This window comes from Suncus etruscus, chromosome 4, assembly GCF_024139225.1.
Source record: "Suncus etruscus isolate mSunEtr1 chromosome 4, mSunEtr1.pri.cur, whole genome shotgun sequence".
NCBI classification, from domain to species: domain Eukaryota; kingdom Metazoa; phylum Chordata; class Mammalia; order Eulipotyphla; family Soricidae; genus Suncus; species Suncus etruscus.
This window is the reverse complement of record NC_064851.1, coordinates 8,729,224-8,755,714: the sequence shown is the minus strand read 5'-3', so window position 1 is coordinate 8,755,714 and position 26,491 is coordinate 8,729,224. Positions and strand designations below refer to the sequence as shown.

General features: G+C 47.1%; 1 protein-coding gene across 1 annotated transcript; it reads left to right on the top strand.

Annotated features, from left to right (window-relative positions):
• Positions 1–696: 696 nt before the first annotated feature.
• On the top strand, positions 697–25,692 carry HMGXB4 (HMG-box containing 4). The gene is given in 12 exon segments (XM_049771758.1): positions 697–873; positions 876–1,121; positions 1,124–1,192; positions 1,195–1,299; positions 1,302–1,640; positions 1,642–1,724; positions 11,793–11,875; positions 13,779–13,843; positions 15,553–15,658; positions 16,885–17,054; positions 24,951–25,073; positions 25,481–25,692. Coding segments are annotated over 12 exon segments (1,521 nt in total). The 5' UTR covers positions 697–786; the 3' UTR covers positions 25,526–25,692.
• Positions 25,693–26,491: the final 799 nt, after the last annotated feature.

Genomic DNA, 26,491 nt, shown 5'->3' with positions numbered 1-26,491 from the left:
CAGTGTGAAGGAGGAGAGGTGGAGGGCTGGTAATATTGGAGCATTCAGCATAGAAGAACAGTCTTCATTTGTGATACAACCAGGTACCAGGTTCCTTCTCCCCCCACCCCGACCACCTACTTATCTCGGTGCCCGTTGGTGACCCAGGCCAACCCCCTTCTGCTGCACGCAGCCTTGCCTCCAGCCCGCCACATTGGGTGCGGTGGGGGTCGCTTCTCCCCGACAACCAGTAGGCATCTCAGACTCACAAGCACGCAGGGCCCGGCTGTGGCCGGAGACACATGCACAGACAGACCCTCTTCCTAGGCTGGGTTGGTCCTGAACACGGCCTGCGGTGTGGTCGGAATTGAGGATTCCAGTAGCCCCCCCCCCCCCGAAAAAAAGCACCCCACCCCAGTAAGTGCAGTTACGTTCTTCCGGCTTTGTTCTTTTTCAGTGGCCTGGTGAAGACTGGGGATTGAGGAAACCCCTGAGAGAGGCCAGAGCTCCCTCCTCTCTCCAGAGTCGAGGGGAGGCTCTTACCTCGCCAGGGCAGAGGCAGGGCAGCACCTGGAGTGGCAGGAGTTTAGCGCAAGGGGCCTCCCCTCAAATCGTGTCTCTTCCTCTTCCTCCTCTTGTGGCAATTGGGGGCTTTCCAGGGTACAGGGGGAAGAGTGCGTTGGGAGCGGCTCTCTCCGCCATAGGGACGTTACATCTCCCGATTGGTTTCCAGACCTCGCATCTCTGGAGTCGGTCACAGAAGAAAAAGAAACAGGTCCAGCCCGCCGGTGTCGTGCCGATACGGCCATGGACCTGCTGAAGGCCATCACGTCCCCGCTGGCCACGGGCTCCAAGCCGGCCAGGAAACTGGGGGAGAAGGCGTCCAGGCTCAACGTCGTCGTCAGGGCCACCTGGAGAGCAGGCGGGAACACCACCGAAAGAAAGGCAGCAGCAGCAGCGGGGAGCTGGCCCAGGACGACGGTGGCGGGGGTGCACCGGCCCAAAAGATGAAACCTCTGTACGTCAACACGGAGACCTCACACCTCCGCGAGGCCTGATGGCCTGTAAGATGAAGCTGATCCTCTCACACCAAGGACAAGGACAAGGGTGGTGGGGTGGCAGACGAGGAGTCCTTTTCAGTACCCCCTCGCCGCAGCAGCCCCTGAAGAAACCCTCCAAGAAGGCAGCCAGGGATGAGCAAGGCGCACTGCTTCCTGGGGCCCTGAGCTGCAGAACTTCCTGAAAACGGCCCGCAAGAAGCACCGGCCAGCCTCGGACCCTCGCTCCTCCCCAGGTCCCGAGGGGCTGTGCGGCCAGCTCCGGACACCTCACAGTTCTCGGAGTCCCACGGAGGCAGCGCCAACCTGGACCTTTCGGGGCTGGACCCCGTCATGATGGAGTCAGAGTCCTCCTCAGGAGGGGAGCTGGAGGCCGGGGAGCTGGTGATAGACGACACGTACCGGGAGATCAAGAAGAAGAAGAAATCTAAGAAGAGCAAGAAGAAGAAGGACAAGGAGAAGCACCGGTGAGAGGACCGCCACTACCAAGGCCAAGAGAAGCTCGGGACTTGCTTTCTGTGGCCGGGTTTGGCGAGGCCGTGGTTGCCCCTGGACCCCCCACCCAGCACCCCTGGCCCCGGACCAGGGGTCCCTCCTCTGCCACCCACGCCCTGGCCTCCACATGGACGGTCACAGTGAAAAGAAAAAGAAGAAGGGAAGACAGAGACCGAGAGCCGAGGAGAAAAGGTAAAAAAAATGAAAAGCTTTTATTTTTGGTCAAACAACTGTTCTCAACATATCCAGCGTCAGAGCTGAAGCAAGTCTCTCTGCCCAGAAGGTGCCAAGGTGCTTGGTTTTTAAGTGGCACAAACTGAGCCCACTGAGTATGTACAAGGAGACAGGGAATCTCCAGGAGCGAGTTCAGGTCTTTAATCTCGCCAGTGGCCAAGTGGCCAGCTCCCCAAACAGGAGCTGTCTTCATTATTCATGAGTTTCCTTAATAGAGAGTCGCTCTGCCATGGTGCCAAGAGGCAGTCTAGGTGCCAGGTTTGTTCGACTGGTGCTTTGAGATTCATAGAAGGATCCGTGGCCCAGGTTCTTTAATTTGGAAACGTTTTCCGCCTTTAGGCATTTAATGAAGAGCTAGGGAAGGTTCTCCTGCCTTTGTGTTGAAAACCCAGAGAGCTTCTCGTTGAAGAGCCCCACTCACAGAATAGGCCGAGGGCTTGCTTCTTTCCGCTGGCTGGCTGCTGCTGGCCACTTTTGTAGAATTTTTCGTCTTCATATTCTTGTTTTGGTCCTTTGGTCACTGTGGAACTTGTTTGGTCAAGCGCCAATACCACAGTAGATGTTCAGAGGCATCATTCCAGATGCCTAGAGCGTCTTAACCATTTTGAGGGAATGAGAAGTTCATAGTCTTGGTTCAGTTTGTTTAAGAAATGCTCTATGGGGTCAGAGAGATTAGCATTTAGCCTTGGCACTTAGCCAATCCAGGATGGATGATGGTTCAAATCCTGGCATCCATATGTCCCCTGAGCCTGCCAGGAGCGATTTCTGAGCATAGAAACCAGGAGTAACCCCTGAGTGCTGCCCGGTGTGAACCCAAAAAAACAAAACAAAAGAAATGTTCTAGCAACTGGGGCCTGATGGCCTGAGTCCTAGCATAGCAGGGTAAAGCACTTGCCTTACATGCAGCCAACCCGGGTTCAATCCCCCAGCCTTCCCCCAAGGCATCACCAGAACTGATTCCTGATTGCAGAGCCAAGAGCAATCCTTGGAGCGCCTCCAGGTGGTGGTGGTGGGGATGTTCTAGCAGCTATATTAGGAGCGAAGGTCTGTGTCCTTAACAGTTTCCTTTCAGAAGTAACTTCGTCCCCTGTTATGAGAGTGTTTTACTGTTCTTAGAAATCCAGAATAGAGAGCTGTGGGGAAAAAAAGAAATTCAGGGGGCCGGAGAGATAGCATGGAGGTGGGGTATTTGCCTTGCATGCAGAAGGACAATGGTTCGAATCCCAGCATCCCCATAGGGTCCCTCGAGCCTGCCAGGAGCGATTTCTGAGCATAGAGCCAGAAGAAACCCCCGAGCGCTGCCCGTGTTGTGACCCAAAAACCAAAAGAAAGAAAGAAAAAAGAAATTCAGAAATAGCAGAAAGGTGGGAAGCTATCATAGCTTTGCCACACAGAATTCAACTATTTTCTTCCTGTGTTTTTTTTTTTTATAGTTCTGTGCAGTGAAATGACATTACTGTAAAAGAAAAGCTTCCTAAAGGAGCCAGGGAAATAATACAGTAGGTAGAGTGCTTATTTTTACAGGTGTTCATAGACAGGGGTTTCAGTTCCCAGTGCCCATATGATTCTTCTAGCAACCACGAGGAGTCATTCCTGAGCACAAGGCAGGAAGTATAAACCCTGAGCAAAGCAAAAAACGTCCTATAAAGAACATCAAATATATTAACAAGTTTAGGAATGATCGTTTTATTTGGTCTAACTGGGGTACAGATTCTGTTCCCATAATAGCTTTTCAGTAGAACTTTTTATTTCATTTCATTTTCATTTCATTTTATTTTATTTTATTCTGTTGTCTGAGGGCCACACCCCGCAGAGCTCAGAGGTTATTCCTATCTGTGCACTCAGAAATTGCTCTTGGCAAGGGGCCGGAGAGATAGTATGGAGGTAGAGTTTTGCCTTGCATTGTGCGATTCTGAGCGTAGAGCGAGGAGTAACCCCTGAGCGCTGCTGGGTGGTGACCCCCCCCCCCCCCAAAAAAAAAGGAAGGAAGGTAAGGATGAGAGAGAGAAGGGAGAGAGAGAGATTGATTGCTCCTGGCAGGGCTTAGGGGAAACCATAATTGGATGCCAGGGATCAAACCCAGTCAGCTGCGTGAAAAGGCAAAAGCACTACCCTAACCTACATAGAACATTTCTATGTAGACATGTGGATATCTATAAATTAATTAAAATTTTTGATCACTGTAGAAAAAAAAATTCTGTTTGCTGAGCCAAGAATCAAGTAAACATAAGAACTGGCGTATATGTAAACATACGTAAACTTCAGTTATATACAAAACAGCTCCGTGGAAGCCATAGAAAGAGACCTGGGGTTAAAGCTCTTCTTGCCTGTCCTGTGTTTGATCTCCTACACTACGTTGCCCAGCCCCCCACTCACCTTCAAGAAGTCTCTGAGCACTGCTAGATGTAAACCCAAAACAAAACTGTGAAAAAGAACTGGATTGGCAAGTACTATAGGAGGTCTGGCTTTTTCTTTTTCCCCTTACTTGAAAATTCTTCATGAACTAGTAGTCGTAAATGCTACTTATCCTCAGAGCCTCTCTATCCCAAGATTGTCCCATCTAGTAATGGTCTGATCAGTGTGGTCAGAGAAGCCTGAGGGCAGGATTTTAGCGGAATAAGCACTGGCAACTGGACACTGATAAGTACCGTATGCATAAACCATATAGTGGTGAGTTTAACCAGGTGTCTCCTTTGTGATGGATCCTTCTGTTCTTTCTTCCCATTAGCCCTCGGGGCTCCCTCCTACCTTCCCCAGCCAGTCCCGACCCTCAGATCCAACTGTTCTGATATCTTTTTCCCATTTTCCAGCCGTCTTATCCTCTCTCTTTCCCTGCTCACCTCCGACTCTTCCCACTGAACTGTTTGACCCCAGTGCTTTCCTCGCTAAATAACTTGGGGCTCTTCTATTCTCATTGCCTTGCACCCCAGAGTCTTGGGCTTTAACCCTCCCTCTGCCTCAGGCCTCAGATGACCTCTCCCACCCCTTCTTCCTTGCTCCTTCGTTTTTCCCATTGATACCAACGTGATCTAAGCTCAAGGGTGCTTAGATCAGTGCTCAGGGGTAACTCCTGTCTCTACATTCAGGGATCATTCCTGGCTAGTACTCAGAGGACTGTATGGGGGCACTGGGGGAGTCAAACCTGGGTTGGGCCACTTGCAAAGCTGCCCTGTTGCTCCCAGCCCCCAGAGTTAACTTCTGAATGCCAGAACACCCTTGCTAGGAAAGTTAGCTGGACTTAGTTTACTCTTTCTTAAGATATTGGAGGGGTTGTTTTAGTCCGTACTTATTTCATTTCCCCTATTTAACACAATAAGCTGCTGGAAGGTGTTTTGCCCCTCACGGAGAGTTTTAGTCACCTTAATATTCCTTTAAGCCCTCCCATGTCCTTGGTAAGCATTCTGTGGCTTTATCCACTAAGTGAATAGATAGATGAAGACACGGTGTTGAGAGAAGGTAGGTTGGGCAGCCAACTGTAGAGATTGGGAACTCCCAGAGGAAAAGATTTGTTGGGGGGAAAGGGGCACGTTAGGTGTCTTTGAGCAGAGTTTTGATAGCTGTTTTGGATTAGCTGTATGTTTTGCTGTGCAAAACCTGGACCTCTTACATGCAAGGTGATACCCACTGAGCTACATCCTTGGCCCAAACTCCCATGATGGTTTAAGAGTAAAGTGATGGTAGGAGCTGCAGAGCTAGTACAAGCAGATAAGACATTTATTTTCCTTGCACTGCAGCTGACCCAAGTTCTTTCGCCAGAGAGCAGCTCAGCTCATAAGGGACCCCCAAGCACCACCATTAATAACTCCCAAGCATCACCGTGTGTGGGCCAAAAAACAAAGGAACACAGGATCTTAGTGCTGGAATGGTGGTGATGCAATAGGTTGGGCAGTTGCTTGCACACAACCCAGTTCGATCTCTGATATCTTCTATGGTACCCAGAGCCCTTCAGAAGGGATCCCTGGGTGCAGAGGCAAGAATAACCCCTGAGCACCACTGGTGTGGCTAAATAAATAAAAATAGGTCTTAGGTTAAGTGTCATGGATAACGTGCAAAGGAGGACTTCCAGTAGATTCTCTTGTAGATTACTAAACCAGCCATGCCAGGCTGTCTGTAAAGAGCAGGAAGAAGTTAAAGAGCCCTCTGCAAAGTGTTGCTTTTGGTGTCTGTCTAGTCAGACACTTGAAGAAGGCATGGATTATAAAATGGCCACATTGTGACTGGCACTCTGGTCCATCTTTTTCGTTAGTTGTCTATCTTGTAAAGAGTAGCTTTGGGACCGGAGCAATATCGCAGTGGTAGGGCATTTGCCTTGCATGCAACTGATCCAGGGACAGACCACAGTTCGATTCCTGGCATTCCTTATGGTCCCCAAGCCAACAGTGATTTTCTGAGCACAGAGCCAGGAGTAATCCCTGAGTGTCCACTGAATGTGGCCCAAAAAACAAATAAAGAGAACAGCTCTTGGTTAAGTCCTTGTTTGCCAGTTATTATCACTATAAGTCACTTATAATACTGTTTTCTTTTTCTTTGGGGAATTGGGGGAGCTTACTTCCCAGTTTTCTGTACCCTGGAGTCCCTCCCAGTAATTTCTAGGGAGCCATGTACCGGGGATCAGGTCCCCAGCCAAATGCATGCAAGGCAAATGCTTTAACCTGTGCTATCTCTGGCCCATAGTGCTTACCTCACTTTTTCTTTTCTGTTTTGTTTTGGGGTCACACCCATCAATGCTTGGGGGTTACTCCTGACTCTGCACTCAGAAATTACTCCTGGCAATGCTTGGGGGACCATATGGGATGCCAGGGAATCAAACTCGTGTCAGACACATGCAAGGCAAGCGCCCTACCTACTATATTATCTCTCCAGCCTCTTAACCTCACTTTCTCTCATTTCTCCTCACCCCACTTTGCTCCATTCACTTTTTCCTCCCCTCTTCTCTTCTCTCCGGAATGTAACCACCTGTGATTTCACACATAATAAAGAGTGTATAAGAATGTAGGGAGAGGCTGGAGAGATAGCATGGAGGTAAGGCATTTGCCTTTCATGCAGGAGGTCATCAGTTCAAATCCCGGTGTCCCATATGGTCCCCCGTGCCTGCCAGAAGCAATTTCTGAGCCTGGAGCCAGGAATAACCCCTGAGCACTGTTGGGTGTGACCCAAAATCCACATACAACAACAAAAAAAAAGAATTGTAGGGAGACCTGGATCTCCCCAGCACAAGTAAGCCCCTGAGCACCATCAGCTGTGACCCAAAAATTTTTATTTTTAAAAGAAAAGAAAGGAAACTTAAAAAACTCTTAGAAAAATTTGGCATATGGAGCTGCTACTAAAATAGTAAAAAAAAAAAAAATCTCTGAATGCTCAGAACTCCCTTCTGTGTTGTAGCTAAGAGGGATGGGCTTCCCTTGAATATATCCCCCAATGGGGCATTTCCCCTTTTCTGGGGAAGGTTGAGCACAAAGGCCTTTCTGTTCCTGTCCGTGTCTGCTTTAGAGCAGACAATGTCATCTCACACTTCCCAAAAATTTCCTGTCTCCAGAAAGCTCATGTTGACTGTTTTGGGCACTGCATCTATCTTGAAAACTACAGCACAAGTAGATAAGAGCTCCTAATAGTTTTCTAGTTGGGGCATAACAGCTGCCCACAAAACCGTCAATGTGACTCAGCGCCCATTGCATCCCATTGGCGTGGGAGCCCACAGTCCAGCTGGGCTCTATGGTGGCTTAGAAGCCCTGCCTTACAGAAATAGTAAGTAAGGCTGAAGAGCCTGTCACCAGGGGACCCGTGTCCAACGTGGGGTGAAAAGTTCTTGACCTGTTTTGTTTTTCTGGGTCACACCTGGCAGTACTCAGGGCTGGCTCTGCTCTCAGAAATAACTCCCTGGTGGTGCTTGGGATGGAACCCAAGCCTGCCATTTACAAGGCAAACACCCTCCACACAGTACAATCGATTGCTTTGGCCCTACTGTTGGTGTTTTAGTTAGAGAAACCAAAGCTCAGGTGAGCACCGGCAGGAAGGAGGTGTCCTCATTCTTTCCCCCAGCACACTGGGCATGTCCTGAAAAAGGAAAAGATCTGGCAAAAGGAAAGATCTGGCCTTAATGCTTGGACTGGGGAACAAGCTGGAAAGATAGAATAGTGAGTGTGACCCCCCAAAAAAAAACAAAAACAAAAAGCTTATTCTTGGGGCTAGAGCACACCAAGTAGGGCAGGTAGGGAGTTTGTTTACCTTGCATGAAGCTGACCTAGGTTCCATTCCTGTATCCCATATGGTTCCTCGAGCGTGCCAGGAGTGATTTCTGAGCTCAGAGCTAGAAGTAACCCTTGTGTGCCACTGGGTATAGCCCTAAAATTAAACACAAAATAAAGCTTGTTCTTTATATATATATATTCATTGCGTATATAACATACATATATGTTATATTCAAACTTACTTGGAGCTACAATAGACACAATAAGCATAATCTTCTATACAATAAATGCTGGTACATTTTTGTACATTAAAATTAAAAGTCCCTGGGGCCGGAGAGATAGCAAGGAGGTAAGGCGTTTGCCTTTCATGCAGAAGGTCATCTGTTTGAATCCTGGCATCCCATATGGTCCCCCGTGCTTGCTAGGAGCAATTTCTGAGTCTGGAGCCAGGAATAACCCCTGAGCACTGCCAGGTGAGACCCAAAACCACAAAAAAAAAAAGAAAGAAGAAAGAAAGAAAGAAAGAAAGAAAGAAAGAAAGAAAGAAAGAAAGAAAGAAAGAAAGAAAGAAAGAAAGAAAGAAAAGAAAGAAAGAAAGAAAGAAAGAAAGAAAGAAAGAAAGAAAGAAAGAGAAAGAGAGAGAGAGAAAGAGAAAGAAAGAGAAGAAAGAAAGAAAGAAAGAAAGAAAGAAAGAAAGAAAGAAGAGAAAGAAAGAAAGAAAGAAAGAAAGAAGAAAGAAAGAAAGAAAGAAAGAAAGAAAGAAAGAAGAAAGAAGAAGAAAGAAAGAAAGAAAGAAAGAAAAGAAATGATTGGTTTTAATTTCTGAAGCCCTGTTTATATCAAGCATAGCCATTGTTTTATGTATACCCAACAAAGGGCTTTCTCAAGTTCAAAGCCTTTTCTTTTGAAAGGTGTTCCAAGAGTTTCTTTTTTGATGTTTTAATGAGATAACAGAGTTAAAAAAAGCTGTTCATAGTTTGAGTTTCTAACCTACAGTGTTCCAACAGCCTCCCCCCCACGCCACCCCCAGCCTGCCTCTATGGAAAACACTTTCTTCTCTCTTCCTATTTTCATCCTTCACCACATTTCTTTTTCATTGTTGTTTTTGGTTTTTGGGCCACACCCAGTGTCAGGGTTACTCCTGGCTATGCGCTTAAAAATTGCTCCTGGCTTGGGAGACCATATGGGATGATGGGAGATCTAATCAGGATTAGTCCCAGGGTCAACCGCAAGCTAGGCAAACTCCCTACCACCCCCACCATGAAATTTCTTTTGTAAATGAACTTGGAACCTAACACAATAAGCGTTTTTATTGTCTTCAGTCTTTAGCTCTGGAGTGTGGCTACTTCATTTTCAGATTTTGGTACTTCCGGATGAAGTTTTGTTTTGTTTGTTTTTTCACCCTGAAGTTCTCAGCGCTGACTCCAGACTCTGTGCTCTGGGATCACTCCTGACCGGCTTAGGAGACCATAGGCGGTGCTGGGGAGCCAACCTGGGTTGGCCAAAGGTTGGCCGTGTGCAAGGCAAGCACCCTCCCTGCTGTACTCTCTCTCCACCCACTCTGATGAAGCCTTAAGGAAGCTGTACTGAAACCACCTCAACTGGTTAGATGAAGATACTATGGGGATTTTTTTTTTCTTTTCAATAGTAATTTTTTCCAGAAGCAAACAGCACTTTTTTTTTTTTTTCTTCTCTCCGCTTTATAATTCCTGGATGTCAGGCTGTCAGGATCAGTCATTCTGGTGTTCTGTTGTGTCGGCTGGCTTAGTTGTGTGACTGAATCAGGCCACGCTTTTTATTAGGTCCTTCCTTCTCAAAATGAATTTTTCACATGCCTTTTCAGTTAGGAGACCTGTTTCCCTCAGCCTATGGATAACGGAATAGTATATGAGATTCTCTCCTGTTTTACATACTCTTTCTTCAACTCACTTAACAAGCATGTTTGACTTCCGGTTGCCAAAAATCATGTCTTGCTTTGGAGTACATGTAATATGAGGCTTAAGCATGCTTCAAGTAGTGCAAGGCCATGTGTTAGCATGAAAGAGATTTGTCTTCCATGGACATTCAATGAATTATCTTCAGTTATGTGTTTACTTATCGCGTGGAGCTATAAGACTAAATAATAAAAATCATGACAAACTATAAGTAATAGTAGATGCAGGATCAGGAAAATGACCAGATTAAGAAGCTGAACCAGCAGAACAGGAAAAAAATAATTTTGCTCATGGCCTCTGGGAGCAAAGATTAAAGGGAAGTTACGCGGTTCTTTATTTTATTTACATTTGCTTAGTTTGGGGGCCATACCAATGGTGCTCAGGTCTTACCCTTGGCTCTACATCCAAGGAGCACTCCTCCTCATAGTACTTAGAGGACCTTGTGTGGTGCCAGAGATTGAGCTGGGATTTGCTGTACGCAAGGCAAGCACCCTCCCTGCTGTACTATCATCATCACTCCAGCCCCCAAGTTCTTAATTTTAGAGATGAGAAAAAATGGACACACTCCATCCCAGGAGAGGGAAAAAAAAAACATATTTTTAGCGCTTAGAGGCAAAGATCCCACACATAACCTAGGGTGGTGTGTATGAAGAATGAAGCGCTTTACAGGTAATTATTATACAGCTGTAGTGTAGCCCATGACTTTTATTTTTGCCTTCTGTAAAATTGAGAGTGGGAGCGAGGGCTCAGCGGGCTGTAGCACTCTGGTCAGTGGGAGCCCGGGTTAAGTCGCCCACACTATGTGTTCCCCAGAGCTCCTTGGGTATAGCGCCCCCATCCCAAGCCAGCCCCACTGCCAAGAAAAAACAGTCACTCTGGGACTAGGAATGTTTTTAGTGATGGTACAATTGCCCCCTAGTCATTGTTCTGCAGAGGTGGGTTAACCAGCCTTCACCCTAAACAATATGGCCTCATCAGCTTCACCATTAACAATAATGGCTTCCTCTTTTACATGTCAAAGACCCACCTAGGTGGGAAGAACTTCTAGATAAATTCTTTCTTTACGTTAATCCCGCCCCCAGCTCTTGGAGGTGGTTCTATCTTCCCAATAAATACCGAAGTCCTGCCTGGCCTTTTTCTCTTGTTCCACATGGTGGAAAGGTTTTGGGGCCTTTGTTTCATCTCTCTTCACCCTGGTTTGGATCATTTCCTGCAGCAGCCCTGCCGTAGACCCGCTCCCCGCCTGTTCCCCTTGGGATTACATCTTTTGGATTTTTTTCCACACAGGTTAGTGGGGAATCCAGGTTAAATTCCCATACCACATATTCCCCAGATCACCATAGAAATAGCCCTCCTTAGGAGCCAGAGCAATAGCACAGTGGTAGGTGGTAGACCGTTTGCCTTGCATGCGACTGACCCAGGATGGACGCGGGCTTGTTCCCCGGCATCCCGTATGATCCTCGAGCCTGCTATGAGCGATTTCTGAGCACAAAGCCAGGAGTAACTCCTGAACACAGCCAGGTGTGGCCCAAAAACAAAAAAAAAAAAAAAAAAGGAAGGGAGGGCCCTCCTCCCATCTCAACCTCCCCCCCCACACCCCCACACACACACACCCCCCCCCCCCCCGCACTGCCAATTGCAGCCCAAAACCTGCCCCCACTGCCGAGAAAAAACAAAGTTACCCAGAAACCGGGGATATAATTTTAGTGATGGAGCAGTTGCCCTGTGTTCTGGTCCTGGTACTGCAGAGCTAGAGCCCGTTGGGGAAAGCTGGTGACCTGTGACAGGTTAGTGGATCCCCCAGGGAAGTGTCGCTTCTGCCCCCCTCTTCACCACACACACTCAGGGTCCGCAGTCTGTCTGCTAATGGAGTCTTTCCCTGCCCTTGTCTCCTGTACCAACAGCCAAAAAAAGAAGAACATGTCGGCCTACCAGGTGTTCTGCAAGGAGTATCGTGTGGCCATCGTGGCCGACCACCCAGGGATAGGTAAGAGGTTTAACTTTTCATTTCAGTCCCCTCATCTCTCTCCCCAGCTGGCAGCTTTGCTCTCATAATGGCTGAAGAGCACGAATCTCATTTTCTTTGTTGGTTTTGGGGGCCACACTGGGCAGTGCTTAGGGTTACTCCTGGCCGTGTTCCAGGGGATCTGGAGATTCAGGATTCGGGGAAAGGGGGGGTCAAACCCAGGTGGGCTGCATGCAAGGCCAGCACCCTCCCCAATGTGTTAGCACTCCAGCCCCACAAATCTCATTTCTTTCCTCAGTTCTGCTGCTTAGAGTTTTCTCTCTACTTCACCCTAATTATTAAAGGAAATGAGCATTTAAATTGTCTTTTAACACTAAGTTGGAAAGCTTGAATTCGGTGTTAACAGACACAACACCAGAGAATCTGTTTTTTTTTTTTGTTTCTGGGATTCTACATCTGCTTTTGTCCCTCTACATTGCCCTTGACCTCCATCACAGGGAGGTCGTTTTCTTATTCCTCTTGTCTCAGGCGCAAAAGTGGTGAGGTGGGAAAAACATGGCACATCACAGCTTGGAGCAAGCACTGTAGATCTCAGCTGCCTGCCGTGTTGGAGTGTTCTGGCCTTGCACCAGAGTAATTGAAAGCACGTGCCAGGGACCAGCGAGATATGACTGAACTTGTTTGTGGGATATAAACAAAAAAAAATAGCATGATATTAATATCCAATGACAATAGAGACAGGGACCACAAGGATTAGTCCATGATAGGAATGCTGCCACAAATAGTGGGGAAGTGCAGCGAGGGTAGTGAAGAGACGTTGGTATTTGGGAATGACAAGAACTGGGTGCTGAAAGGAGATAAAGTGATAGGCATGCTACCCCTTCAGCCAGTGTCTAAAGAGGAGCATATCTGCCTCAGAGGCATGCTGAGGGAGGAGAATGGGGACATTGATGGCAAAGAGATGTGCCCTGGTCAAGGATGTTGGATATTTTATTTGTAGCTACAAATTGTCTCTTGGCAATTCAGTTAAATAATTAATCTTAAAAAATACGGAGGCCAGGGGCCGGAGAGAGAGTATGGAGGTAGGGTGTTTGCCTTGCATGCAGTAGGACGGTGGTTCGAATCCCGGTATCCCATATGGTCCCCCGAGCCTGCCTGCCAGGAGCGACTTCTGAGCATAGAGCCAGGAGTAACCTCTGAGAGCTGCCGGTTGTAACCCAAAAACCAAAGGTGAAAAAAAAGTATTTTCTGAGGCCGGAGCGATAGTGCAGGGCTAGGACATTTGCCTTGCACACAGCTGACCTAGAACGGACCTGGATTCGGTCACCAACATCCCATACGGTCCCCAGAGCCAGGAGCAACCCCTGAGCGTCACCAGGTGTGGCCCAAAAACCAAAAAATAAATAAATAAGTAAATAAATAAATAAATGTATTTTCTGAAGCCGTGGCCTTGCTGTGTAAGTGTTCTGGTGGAGGACGGTTTGTTGGAGCTGCTCCAAAGAAATGGTTTGGTCCAGAGCCTTAGAGAATTCCTCAGAACTCTTTAAATCTTTTTTGTTTGTCGATTGGCCTGGAGGGGGTGTTTTTGAGCCACATATACTCCTGGTGGTGTTCAGAGCTAATTCCTGGCTCTGCTCAAGGATCTGAACCCAGGTCAACCACATGCAAGGCAAGTGTCTTCCGACTGTACCATATATAGCTCCAGCCACCACTACTCCCCAAATGTAAAATCTTTTGTCAGTGTTCTTTCTAATATATTTTCTGTAACTGAAATTAAGAGACTATTGGAGGGTCTGGCTCACGTCTGGCTTTCTGATAGATTTGTGCACTTTCAGACCCTCTCTTTGCTTTCATTCTCCTGACTCTTGTTTTCTCCATAGTGTTGCCTGAATTTGTTTTTTGTTTTTTTACTCTCTCCTGCCAGATTTTGGGGAACTTAGTAAAAAATTGGCTGAGGTATGGAAGCAATTGCCAGAAAAGGACAAACTGGTAAGTACACCTTTGACAGATATGTTGTTTTGCTTTGTTTTGTTTGGGTTTTCCTGTGTGCCTTTGAAATATTATTTCAAGTAATATTATTGCATATATAATATATATTATATATAATAATAATAATGTTGAATATTCAATATTATTGAATATATATAGAGAGAGAGAATATAATTCTTCTACCAGTCAGCTGTACTGGTCAATAAGGGGATGGCATGGATATCAAGTGAGATACGGCCCAGCAAAGCGTACATTCACACTGGTCCATCCCATTTTCCTCCGTGGGAGGTTTTAGAGAAGCTCTTTTCTCACCTCATCTTAAATTTTGTCTTACATTTGAGCCAAAAGATAGCCTGAATGGAGCAGGGCTGCAAGTGTCTGGAGGGAGTCACAAACAGGGTCTTTTTTTTTTTTTGCCAAAAAGAGCTCATGGGTTATTCCTGGCTCTGCGCTCAGAAATCTCTCCTGGCAAGCTCAGGGGACCATATAGGATGCCAGGGATTGAACCCAGTCCATCTCGGGTCAGCTACGTATAAGGCAAATGCCCTAGCACTGCTTTTTCTAGCTCCCATGATCAGTTTGTAGGAAATTGGCCTTTGTTGCATTCATTTTTAGGTTGTTATTATTTTTGTTGTTGTTGCTTGGGCCATACCCGGCAATGCTCAGGGATTACTCCTGGCTCTGCGCTCAGAAATCATTCCTAGCTGGCTCAGGTGAACCATATGGGATGCCAAGGGATCTAACCCAGGTTTGTCCTGGATCTGCCACATGCAAGGCAGATACCCTACTAAATGTGCTATCACTCCAGCCCCCAGACAGGGTCATTTCTTGTACACACCTGCCTATTGGCCTTGATCCTGCAGAGTCATCTACGGCATGGTCACGGCGGGCAGATGGTGGCCATCTCCAGTCCTCACTCTCAGGAGGGCCCTGCTGTGAGGCCACCTGTGAGTGACTCAGTGTTCCTGGGTGATGCCCGATCTTCACACACATCTTCCTTGATTCTGTCTGGTCTGGAGGTTGCTGGTCTAGTTGTGGTTCCAATGGCCAGTTTGTTCTCCACTTCAGCTCTTCCAGATGGGAAAAAAAAGTATATATATTGAAACCTCACAAACATTCTATTGCTCAGGTTGTTGAGATTGCTCTACATCAGTAAGTCTCACAACCTTTTTCTCCCTGTGGCCCCCTGCTGACCTTGTTTCCTTCCTATTCCCCTGCTTTCCATCCTGTCATTTGACCCCTTAATCTGGTGCCATAGCCCACCCACCACCACTATTTATTCAGGTTTCACCTGTGGCACACCCTCCCTTCAAGAATCCTGGGGGCCAGTATCAAGGAGCCCTGAACTCTGTTTCCTGCCTGGATGAGTCGTTCCCAAGATGGTTATAATCCATTCAGAGATCCAAAAGCTCCAGTCGAGTCCACTTTCCTCCTGTCCCTCCAACTCTCACTTCCCTTATTTCTTTCATTCTCTTTATTATTTTTTGGCCACACCCTGTAGTGTTTAGGGCTAAGACTTGGCAGTGCTCAGAGGACCATGTGGGGTGCTGGGGATCGAACCCAGGTCAGCCACATGCAAGGCGAATGCCCTCCTCACTGTGCTATCGCCCCTCTCCTTTATTCCATTCTTTCATGGCTTCCCTTTTGTTTTTTAACTTTGTGGTCCTTTTTTTTTTTTTCATTTCCTTTTACCCGACCTGCTCTTGCAGATCTGGAAGCAAAAAGCTCAGTATCTCCAGCACAAGCAGAACAAGGCAGAGGCAACGACAGTGAAAAGGAAAGCATCCAGCTCCGAGGGCTCCGTACGGGTGAAAGGTAGTGGCTCCCACCCTGCCCGGCTTTCCAGTATCCTCCCCAGAGCTCCGAACCAGCTGGCCAGCTGACTGCCTTCCTCAGAATCCGGGAGAGTAGCCCGTTGTTAGGAGCAGATCTCATGCTCAGGTCTTGTCTCCAACTGCTGGAGGAGACTTTGTGTTTCAGGCATTGTAGGTCGCGGGCTAACTCTGCCCCATATTAGCTTGTCATTTCTGCCTCCTTTTCTGCAAACATTAAAACAAAAATAGGCCTGTGGACCAGCACCTCATGCCATCTTTGGCTCTTGCCAGATAGAAATGTAAAGGGAGACTGGAATGTTAGCACACCTGAATTCGATCCCCAGCATCCCATATGGTTCCCCTGAGCTGTCAAGAGCAATTTCTGAATGCAGAGCCAGGAATAACCCTGAGCACTGCCAGGCGTGATTCAATTAAAGAAAAAAAATGAAAAGGGAAGAAGAGGTGGGGTCAGACCAATAGCACAGGCTATAGGGCTTCTGCCTAGCATATGGCCGATCTGGGTTCAATCCCCTGGCATCCCATATGTTTCCAACCCTTCCTGGAGTGATATCTGGTACAAAGCCAACAGTAACCCCTGAGCACTGCTGGGTGTGGCCACATAAAAACAGGGGTTTCAGGAACACCAATCTGATCACACTTTGGTACGCCAGTATTTGGGCTGATATCACCAGGACTTTTTGGAACGAATGTGGAAACACCCCCCCCCCCCCCCATTCCTCCTTCCAAAAGACCTGGCAGCTGAGAACACGCCCCACAAAAACTACAATATCTGTAGTAGTGCTTTGAATGCCTGGACAACTACATTTGTTTGATGCTATCCTATTTGTTTTTTAATTTTTATCTATTTTGGGGGAGGGGTGGGTTTTGGGGCCACACCCAGCGGCACTCATGGGTTACTCCTGGCTCTGCACTCAGATCACTCTTGGCAGCCTCAGAAGACCGAATGGGATGCCGGAGATCGAACCCAGGTCTGTCTCCAATCGGCTGGGTGCAAGGCAAACACCCTGCCACAGTACTTTCACCCAGCCCATCTTTCATGTTTTTGAAATAAGTTTGCTCTCACTTATCTGGAAACAAATGTATTATGGTCAACTATGATACATTTTTCTTTAAATAAAGTTAAAATTAAAAAGACAAAAAGAAATGTTTCTGTTGGTGCCCCAGGTTGCCAACCAATTCATTTTCCCCTCCCTCTCCTATTCTCAGCCTCTTCTGCAGGGGTGCTCTCACCCCAAAGGAAGTCCCCGCCTACCACCATGTTGTTACCCGCCTCGCCTGCCAAAGCCCCTGACACGGAGCCCATTGACGTGGCTGCTCACCTCCAGCTGTTGGGAGAGTCCCTGAGCCTCATTGGCCACCGCCTGCAGGAAACAGAGGTGAGCATGTTGTCATTGGGCGCAGCTCTAGGTTCCCATAGGCTGGGAGTCCCGTCACTCCTCCTGCAGTCGTTCTCAAGTGGAAACTGGATGCTGGAGTGCTCTGGACAGTAATTGAAGAAGATTCCTGGTCATTGGAATGTCCAGAGGTTTCAGATCCATCGGCTAGCTTTAAAAGTTTAAACTGATTCCATTTGCTTGAAAGAGGGGCTCAAAAGGGTTAAAATGCTTCAACATTTTATTTCAGGGAGGGGATTTTATTTTGGAGCATACCCAGCAATGCTTGGGTTATTCCTAGGCTTTGCACTCAGGAATTACTCCTGGTGGAGACCAGATGGCATGCCAGGGAGCAAATCAATCCTCTTTGTGCCAAGCAAGTGTTCTACCCACTGTACTTACTATCTGGCCTCTCAATGGTTTTTTCCCTTCAATTTTATTAAAATATAATTGACAGAACCCTAGAACTATTTTTTTGTTTGTTTCAAAAATGCAATTGAAAAGATCAGTGAAAAAACCTATGAAAGTTGTGATCATTTTTATTTAGAAGAATCTGGAATTTTCTTTGCATGTCTAGCCAGATTTTAAATAGACAGGTTAGATTGTATAGGGGATTAAGAGTTCTTGGCTTTGAAATTCAAACAGGAGGATCGCTCTTGATCACTCTACACTCCAGTTTTACATTACTGTATACCTGAGAGAGCTCTGTCTTCTTTCAAGCTTCGATTTCAAAAATCACTTAACTTACAAAGGTGCCATGTTCCATTTCTGTTACCAGGTTTAGTTTCTAACAATATTTTTCTGTTACCAGGTTTAGTTTCTAACAATATTTCTTCCTCGGCTAACTCAATATTGTGATTCCATTTTCACTGGATCTTAAACAGACATTTCAGCAAAGAAATCAGTTTGAGCTCCTAAATTTTATTTTCTTAATTTTGGGGAGGTCACACCCGCCAGCACTCTCCTGGCAGGCTCAGAGGACCATATGGATGCCAGGATTCAAACCACCGTCCTGCATGCAAAGCAAACAACCTACCTACATGCTATCTCTCTGGCCCCTAAAGGTTATTTTTGTTTTTTGTTTTGCTTTTCATTTTTTGGGTCACACCCGGCTGCGATCTGGAGTTACTCTTGCCTCTGCACTCAGAAATCACTCCTAGCAGGCTTGGGGGACTATATGGGATGCCAGGATTTGAACCGGGGTCCGTCCTGTATTGGCTATGTACAAGGCAGCGTCTTACCACTATGTTATCACTCCAGCCCCTAAAGGTTATTTTTTAAGCCAAGAGTAGTAACACTTCATTCCTGTGTAAAAGGAGGTGGTTTTTTTTTTTTTTATTTGGTTTTGTTTTGGGATTAGTACTCACTTTATTCTCAGGGGATGTAAGAAGAGACTATTTGGTGCCAGGGATCTAACTAGGGTTGGACATATAGAAGGCACCTGCCTTCATCCCTGTGCTATCGCTCTGGCCCTGGAAGTTATGATTCAACTAATAGAATGTCAAAGACCACTAGGGGCCGAAGCCATAACACAGCGTACCTTGCACGCAACCAACCAGGGCTTGATCCCTGGTATCCCATATGGTCCATTGAGCCTGCCAGGAGTAACCCCTGAGCACCACTGGATGTGCCCAAAAACATTTTTAAAAAAGAATGCCGGGGCCGGGCGGTGGCGCTGGAGGTAAGGTGCCTGCCTTGCCTGCGCTAGCCTAGGACGGACCGCGGTTCGATCCCCCGGCGTCCCATATGGTCCCCCAAGAAGCCAGGAGCAACTTCTGAGCGCATAGCCAGGAGTAACCCCTGAGCGTCACAGGGTGTGGCCCAAAAACCAAAAAAAAAAAAAAAAAAAAAAGAATGCCAAAGAACACAAGAGATAACTGGTAGGCCAGAGCAGTGGCACAAGCAGTAGGACGTCTGCCTTGCATGTGCTAACCTAGGATGGACTGCGGTTTGATCTCCCGGCGTCCCAGATTGTCCCCCAAGCCAGGAGCAATTTCTGAGCCCATAGCCAAGAGTAACCCCTGAGCGTCACCGAGTGTGGCCCAAAAACAAAAAATAAGATGAATGATGCTCTTTGTAAATTCTCAGACCAATATCTAAAAAACTGGGCAAGTTATAAATAACATACTTTCGTACACACCCAAATATGTAAAAGGGTTTAGAAATTCCCAAACACACTTTTTCTGGGATTCTTTCTTGTCATATTTATAGTCTTAGACGTCCTTTAAAAAAAAGGGGGCTGGAGAAATAGCATGGAGGTAGGGCATTTGCCTTTCATGCAGAAGGACGGTGGTTCGAATCCCGGCATCCCATATGGTTCCTCGAGCCTGCCAGGAGTGATTTCTAAGCATAGAGCCAGGAGTAACCCCTGAGCGCTGCCAGGTGTGACCAAAAAAAAAAAAAAAACATAAAACTAAAAATGCTTTTGTTTTTTTCTCAACCATCCTAGATTTTCCTTGAAAATCTAGTTGATTTGTTGAGTGAGTACTTGGGCACTGTGCCAAGAACTTGAGGGCTCGAAACCTTGAATATCTTCCCCGTGATTTCCCGTCATCAGAATCTTAGCACTTAGCCAGAGAGATAGTGTCTGTGTCCTTTGAAATCAAACACGCCAGTTCCTGTGAACAGTTGCTGTGAGTGTCACTGACTCAGTGACCTGCAGAGGGAACCAGTTTTGAAGGAAGATTCTCGAGTTTACTTTTTAAGAACATGCTTACTGAAATAAAAATTCATGTTCCATAAGGCATGCCTTTGTCAAAATGATAACATGTAGAGGGTGTTGTGAACCAGTCAGCTTTCTGGAATATGGTCTTCCAGGGACCCCGACCAGCGGGTAAAGCTGGAGACCACGTCAGTAATTCGCGGTTCTCGAAGAAGAATCCGGCCTGGAATAGAAGAGGGGCTGGGAAAATGAGACTCGAGACGAGGGTCCGATCAGGAGTCCAATTTAATAAAAGAAAATTTAGACCTTTTATAGACAATGCAAAACAGAGAGAGAGTAGGGGCGGGGAACAGTAGGAATTGCTGTAATTTTCCACGGGAACATCTTGATTTTACAAGGTTAATAAGATTATCATCAGTCAAGAGATTTACATTATTTTTGAGCAACAAAGTACAAAATCTAATCTCAGCTTGGGCCTTTTGACCCCTGTGTTTACAAGGACATCTTGGAGCCTAGTAACTCCCTAGCTCTAGGCTATTTCTATTTCTTTGGATCCAAGGGCAAGGAAGGCCACATGCAGTTTGTAAAAAGCACTTTGGTCAAGATTTTTAGAAACTTCATTTTGATTAGTGAGAGGGCTTTTTAATTATTCCAAACAGTCTCCAACACTGGAACTCTGGAATCTTTTCATCATTCCCCCAAAGACACCCTACAGTACACCCATTAGTTAATCTTCAGCCTCCCTCTTGTCCACTCTTCCCCCAGCTTTAATTGCCGTTTCCATGTACCACTTCACTATAATTTACCTCCTATATTTCTTTAAATCTTCCCTTGTCGGGGCCGGAGAGATAGCATGGAGGTAGTGCATTTGCCTTGCATGCATAAGGACAGTGGTTCGAATCCCGGCATCCCATAGTTCCCACAAGACTGCCGGGGCGATTTCTGAGCATAGGGCCAGGAGTAACCCCTGAGCGCTGCTAGGTGTGACCCAGAAACAAACAAACAAAATGTTCCCTTATCTTTACAATGATACAGTGTTGGACTTTTTTTCATTATACAAATTAAGATGGCTCTATAAGGCTGGAGAGATAGCACATTTACCTTACACAAAGCCAACCCAGGATGGACAGTGGTTCGAATCTCGGCATCCCATTAGTCCCCCCAGCTTGCCAGGAGTGATTTCTGAGCGCAAAGCTAGGAGGAACCCCTGAGCACTACTGGGTGTGACAAACAAACAAACAAACAAACAACAAAAAAAAAAAGATGGCTCTATAACTACCAAGTACCTATTTACTTGTATCCCATGTGTCACCTGAAATGGCTTACTGTTTTGGGGCCAGAGCGATAATACAGCATATTGGGCATTTCCCACACATGTCACCAACTTCAGTTCAATCCCCAGCATCTTATAGGGTCCCCTGAGTAATTAATTACTCAGAGCCAGAAGTAAACCCCAGCAATGCCAGGTGTGTTTCTGTTGCAATTCAGCCCTTAATGGGGTTCACTGATGGAGGGATGGAGGATGAGATCTTTCTCCTCCAGCTTGGAGCACACGTCTGTCACCCTGCTCAGCCGGCGGTTCTGAGGTGAATGCGGCGGGTATAAAGCTAACAAGCAGTCAGGCTTCAGAAGATATCAGTTTTATTCCATGGACATGACTTAAGCCAAAAGCCTTAGAATCAGCCCTCAAAAAAAGCCCCTGCCTTTTACAGACCCTTGCTTTTATACATCAGAATCAGGTACCACCCTAAGGTGGGAGCAGAATGTCAGGTCACATCCTAGGGTACGGCACAATCACCGATCAAGATAGGATCAGTAACATAATATTTTTTATTGTTAAATTATCTTTATTTAAACACCGTGATTACAAATATGATTGTAGTTGTATGATTACAGTCATGTAAAGAACACCCCCCTTCACCAGTGCAAGATTCCCACCACCAGCATAATATTTTTTAACCTTCTACACTGTTGTCCAAAAGAGGGAGGTACGCTCAACTGGACAGCACTACAATCACCAATCAGAGTAGGATCAGTAACAATAATCCCATAGAAATGTTTACATACACAACATGTTTCCAAACAAAGAGGGAAAAAGAGGGGCCAGAGAGATAGCACAGCGGTAGGGAATTTGCCTTGCATGCAGCTGATCCAGGACAGATGGTGGTTTGAATCCCGACATCCCATATGGTCCCTGGTGCCTGCCAGGAACGATATCTGAGCACAGAGCCAAGAGTCTGAGTGCCACCATGTGTGACCCAAAAGAGAAAGAAAGAGATTGTTTTTACTAAGTGAAAGAACTTTGACTTCAATAATGTATTGCTCTCAAGATTGGGTACCCAAAGCCCAGTGAAACAAAATAGCTGTTACTGCTTTGCCCGGCCACTTGTGATGGCCGTGATGGCCTCACTTCTGAGCCTGACTCCTGCTGTGTACTCACTGCAGCACTTAGTGGAGGCAGCAGAGAGACAAAGGATGCAGGAGACACTGGGGATAGGGGTGGAGAGGCTCCTGTTCATGCCAGACCTCAAGGGGGCCGGGGACCCTGGTCCCTTGGAGGTGCTGGAGGGAGATTTTTTGCAAGCCAAGCACCACAGTGGCCAGGTAACTGAGCCCAATCAGGTGGTAGGTTTTTTTTTTTTTTTTTTTTGCGCATCTGGAGATGGGGAAATACCTAAAATGAGGGACGTGGCACATAGCCAGAATGCAGTGTAGGAGATGAGGACTTGAGTAACAAGTATCAATTACTCTCAAGCCTTGAGCACTGAACCATGTACCAAGTAGCATCCCACGCTCTTTTTTTTTTTCCCTCTCGGGAAATTTTGGGGATCGTGGGGCCACACCCAGTAGTGGTTGGAGGGCCTTATGTGGTGCTGTGCCAGAAGTCAGAGCAGTGTCAGCACCGCAGCCTCATACTGAGCAGACTAACCCAGATACTGTCCAGCTCCCCAAGTACTTTTTTGGGGGGTGGAGGTCACACCCAGTAGCACTCGGGTTACTCCTGGCTCTGCATTCATAAAATGCTCCTGGCAGGCATGGGGGACCGCAGGGATTTGAACCACCATTCGTCCTGGATTAGCTGCGTGCAAGGCAAATGCCCTATCACTGCTATCTCTCCGGGGGTGCCCCCCAGTATTTTATTTTCTTAGTTTGAGGGCTGCAGCTGGTCCTATACCATGGCCACTCCTGGCTTTGTGCCCCTGGCAGTGTTCAGAGAATGCGGGGGATTGAACCTGGTCTGGTCTTCCTACATGCAAAGCACATGCTCCAGTCTGGTGACCCTTCCCCTTTCCCCCTCCCACCCACCCTCACCCCATCTAGAAGGCACAAGCTCTGAGAGATTCTGCTGCCTTCGCCTGCCACGTCCTCAGAAAATCCCAAAGACAGGTTCTCCAAATGGTGTCAGAGTTGGAAGTTAACCCAGTTCCCACTGCACGACTCAATCCAGAACAAGCTGTTCAATCCAGAACAGCCACCACCCAGTGTGGCCAGCTGTGTGCTGCTTGTCCTGGGTTGGGGGCATGAGCAGGTTATGGAGTGATCGCACTGGAGTTGCCTTCGTGAAGGTCACATAAAAACAACTTTCAGGGCTTATGGCTCTGTAGATTAATAATTCCAAACCCCGTATTTCCACCCAGGGAAAATGGGTCTGGAGCAAGGGTTGCCAAAGGAAATAATCTAAACAAAGCTGAGTGAAATACAGGTGGCCAAGTAATCTGTCTTCTCAAGGGATGGGGGGAGAGAGAAGAGAGGAGAGAGAGGTTTGCTTGATACATGCATGCTAAGTAGGAAAATCCCTATTTTGGGTAAAACCAGGTGGTAAATAAACAGATATAAAGAAACCAGGGTGGGGCCCGGAGAGATAGCACAGCAAGCTTGCCTTGCAAGCAGCCGATCCAGGACCAAAGGTGGTTGGTTCGAATCCCGGTGTCCCATATGGTCCCCCGGGCCTGCCAGGAGCTATTTCTGAGCAGACAGCCAGGAGTAACACCTGAGCACCGCCGGGTGTGACCCAAAAAAAAAAAAATTTTTTTATAGATTCTAGTGTGGGAGGTAAGGCCTTTCTTGGCTCAGCCCTCATCCATAGTCCCTTTGGCCGGTGGGTCTGAAAGTTGCAGGATAATGGCGGAGAAATGATCCATAGGCAGTCAGTTTAAGTTTCAGGAGATATCCAGCTTTATTTCAAGGCCATAACCGCCAAGTGCGTTTGTCCACACGACTTCCCAGTAAAGATATTCTTGCAGCCTCTTTCAGCTGCACCCCATGATCCCTTGCTCTTTTTATTCCAACTACAGACCCCTCCCAGCTATGGGTGGGTCTGACCATCCAGTTGATTTTAATATATGTAATTGTGAGAAGGGTAGCACCAGGGATGATCTTTGTTTTGGTTGAGCCAAGTTATAAATTCTAGACCAACAGGCCTGTATGTGTGAAGCCCTGGGTTCAGTCCTTGGCACGTGCGCGCACACACATACACACACACACCCAAAAAAAGGGGGCAAACGGCAAGAAAATTGATTTTGGGTCCTTACATGCATCCAACCCAGGTTCAATCCCCGGCCTCCCCCTGAGCTATGCCAGTAGTGAACACAGAGCCAGAAGTAAGCCCTGAGCAACTCCGGCTGTGGCCTAGAAACCAAAAAAAAAAAAAAAAAAAAGATAAAAATGGGGCCCGGAAAGATAGCACAGCGGCGTTTGCCTTGCAAGCAGCTGATCCAGGACCTAAGGTGGTTGGTTCAAATCCCGGTGACCCATATGGTTCCCCGTGCCTGCCAGGAGCTATTTCTGAGCAGACAGCCAGGAGTAACTCCTGAGCACTGCTGGGTGTGACCCAAAAACCAAAAAAAAAAAAAGATAAAAATGATTTCTGTATATTTAATTTTCACAAATCTTCCTAGCAGCTCTCTGAGTCCACAGTTTCTGTTAAATGGCCATCCCGGGAACTCAGAGAGTATGATGGGAACACAGAAGACTTACCTGGGCGGTACTGGAGAAGTTTCTCTTTAAACAGCTTAGAGAGTTGCCAGCAGGTATGGGAAAGTGACTCCACGCTAGAGCGCTTGCCTTGTAGGTCTGAGGTCTTGCATTCATTCGGTCCTGGCAAAACATAGGCACACAAACCCCTTCTCTTTCTGCTCCAAGTTCTCACAGAACTGCCCAGGTTTAGAGAACAAGACTTACGGGTACCTTGAACACAGGCCATGGTTCACCTCCTTCTCAAACCTTCCCCTCTCCAGGGCATGGTGGCAGTGTCTGGCAGTTTGTCTGTCCTTTTGGACTCCATCATTTGTGCTCTTGGCCCTCTGGCATGTCTGACCACACAGCTACCTGAATTGAACGGATGTCCCAAACAGGTCTTGGTGAGTTTTCCTTCCTTGTGTATTATTGATTTCTTTTGGGGGTGAAGGGGAGTGGTCCAGGCCCTGGGGAGCGAGCGAAGCCTCCTGGCGCCGGCCTCTGCCTTCAGACATTGGTAGCAGGTGCAGACTGAGCCTTCAGTGATGCCAGAGAAACATCCTGCTTCCCCTAGTTCCTCCTCTTTCCAGGTAAAACAGGCCTGAGTGGCTCCTGCCACTTAATATTCCCTAGCCAAGTTGGCAGGAGCAGCAAGGAGGCATCTGGCAAAGGCACAAGCTTTTTCTTCATTTTTGTCCTTTTTCCCTCCTCTCACAGCAGCCACCTCTGATCTTTCTCTTCCTGAACCAGGACACATGGCTCAGGGAGCTACGTTACAGAGTGTTCTGATCCTCTCCCCCTTATTTTGCAGTCCAACACGCTCGACAACATTGCGTACATCATGCCTGGCCTGTGACAGCAAAGCATCCTGGGACAGACTTCCCCCTCCCCACTACTGGTTCGTGTATATATGATTTCACATCCGTCTGCTGGCCTGCGTGTGTCGGTTTTACATTTTTATGTATAGGTGCACACACACACATATATATATATGTAATGTATAATATATACATAGGACTATAACTACCACTTTGCTTTTAATAATTTTATGAATTGGCAAAGGTTTAGCCAAGAAGAAACCTTGGCATGAATAGGGTCTTAGGATTCTTTTTTCCCTGTGGTGGATATTTCTGCCTTAAAAAAAAAAAAATCAGTGTAACTTGGGGCTGGGAGGCGTGGTGGGGTGGCTTGTACTGGATGCTATGAGCATCTTTTACGGACAGCTAGAATGTGATTTTTTTATTTTTATTATTTTGGCCAAAACTCGATGGTGCCTCCAGACCCATCACTGACCATTTGCCTTACCTGTCTGACAGTCCGCAGTGTAAAGGGAGCGATGATGGGCAGATGCCAGGGCACCAAGTATAAAGTACAGTGCTTTCCCGCTCCAAGTGACCAAAGCATCCCCCATTCTCCACTTATCGCAGTGGCGGAGGTGAGCCTGGGAGGAGAAATTTCGGCTGGTGCTGCTAACCGAGTGTCTGTGTCTCAGACTCTATCGTAACCCTTGGTACCCACAGTGGCAGCCTTCGGCCTTGCATGAACGCCCCAGCGGGTAAAGCCGTGGAGGCCGACACTGGGTCTCCAGGGACTTGGTCTACAGCACTTTCGAGCTGGTTATCTGTCCTCGGCAGCAGCATTAGCTAAGCCGCCACGGCCTCCAATCCAGGTTTCGCTGTCTAGCGACTTAGTCGCGTGGAAAATGAACTTTTCCCAGCGTGACTTTTGAGCTCCTCTTTCTTCCTGCCTCCCCTGCCGGGCAGGGCCACAATTGTTCTGCCCTCTGCATGCAAGTCAGTTGCAAAAACGAGAAGGAAGAAAA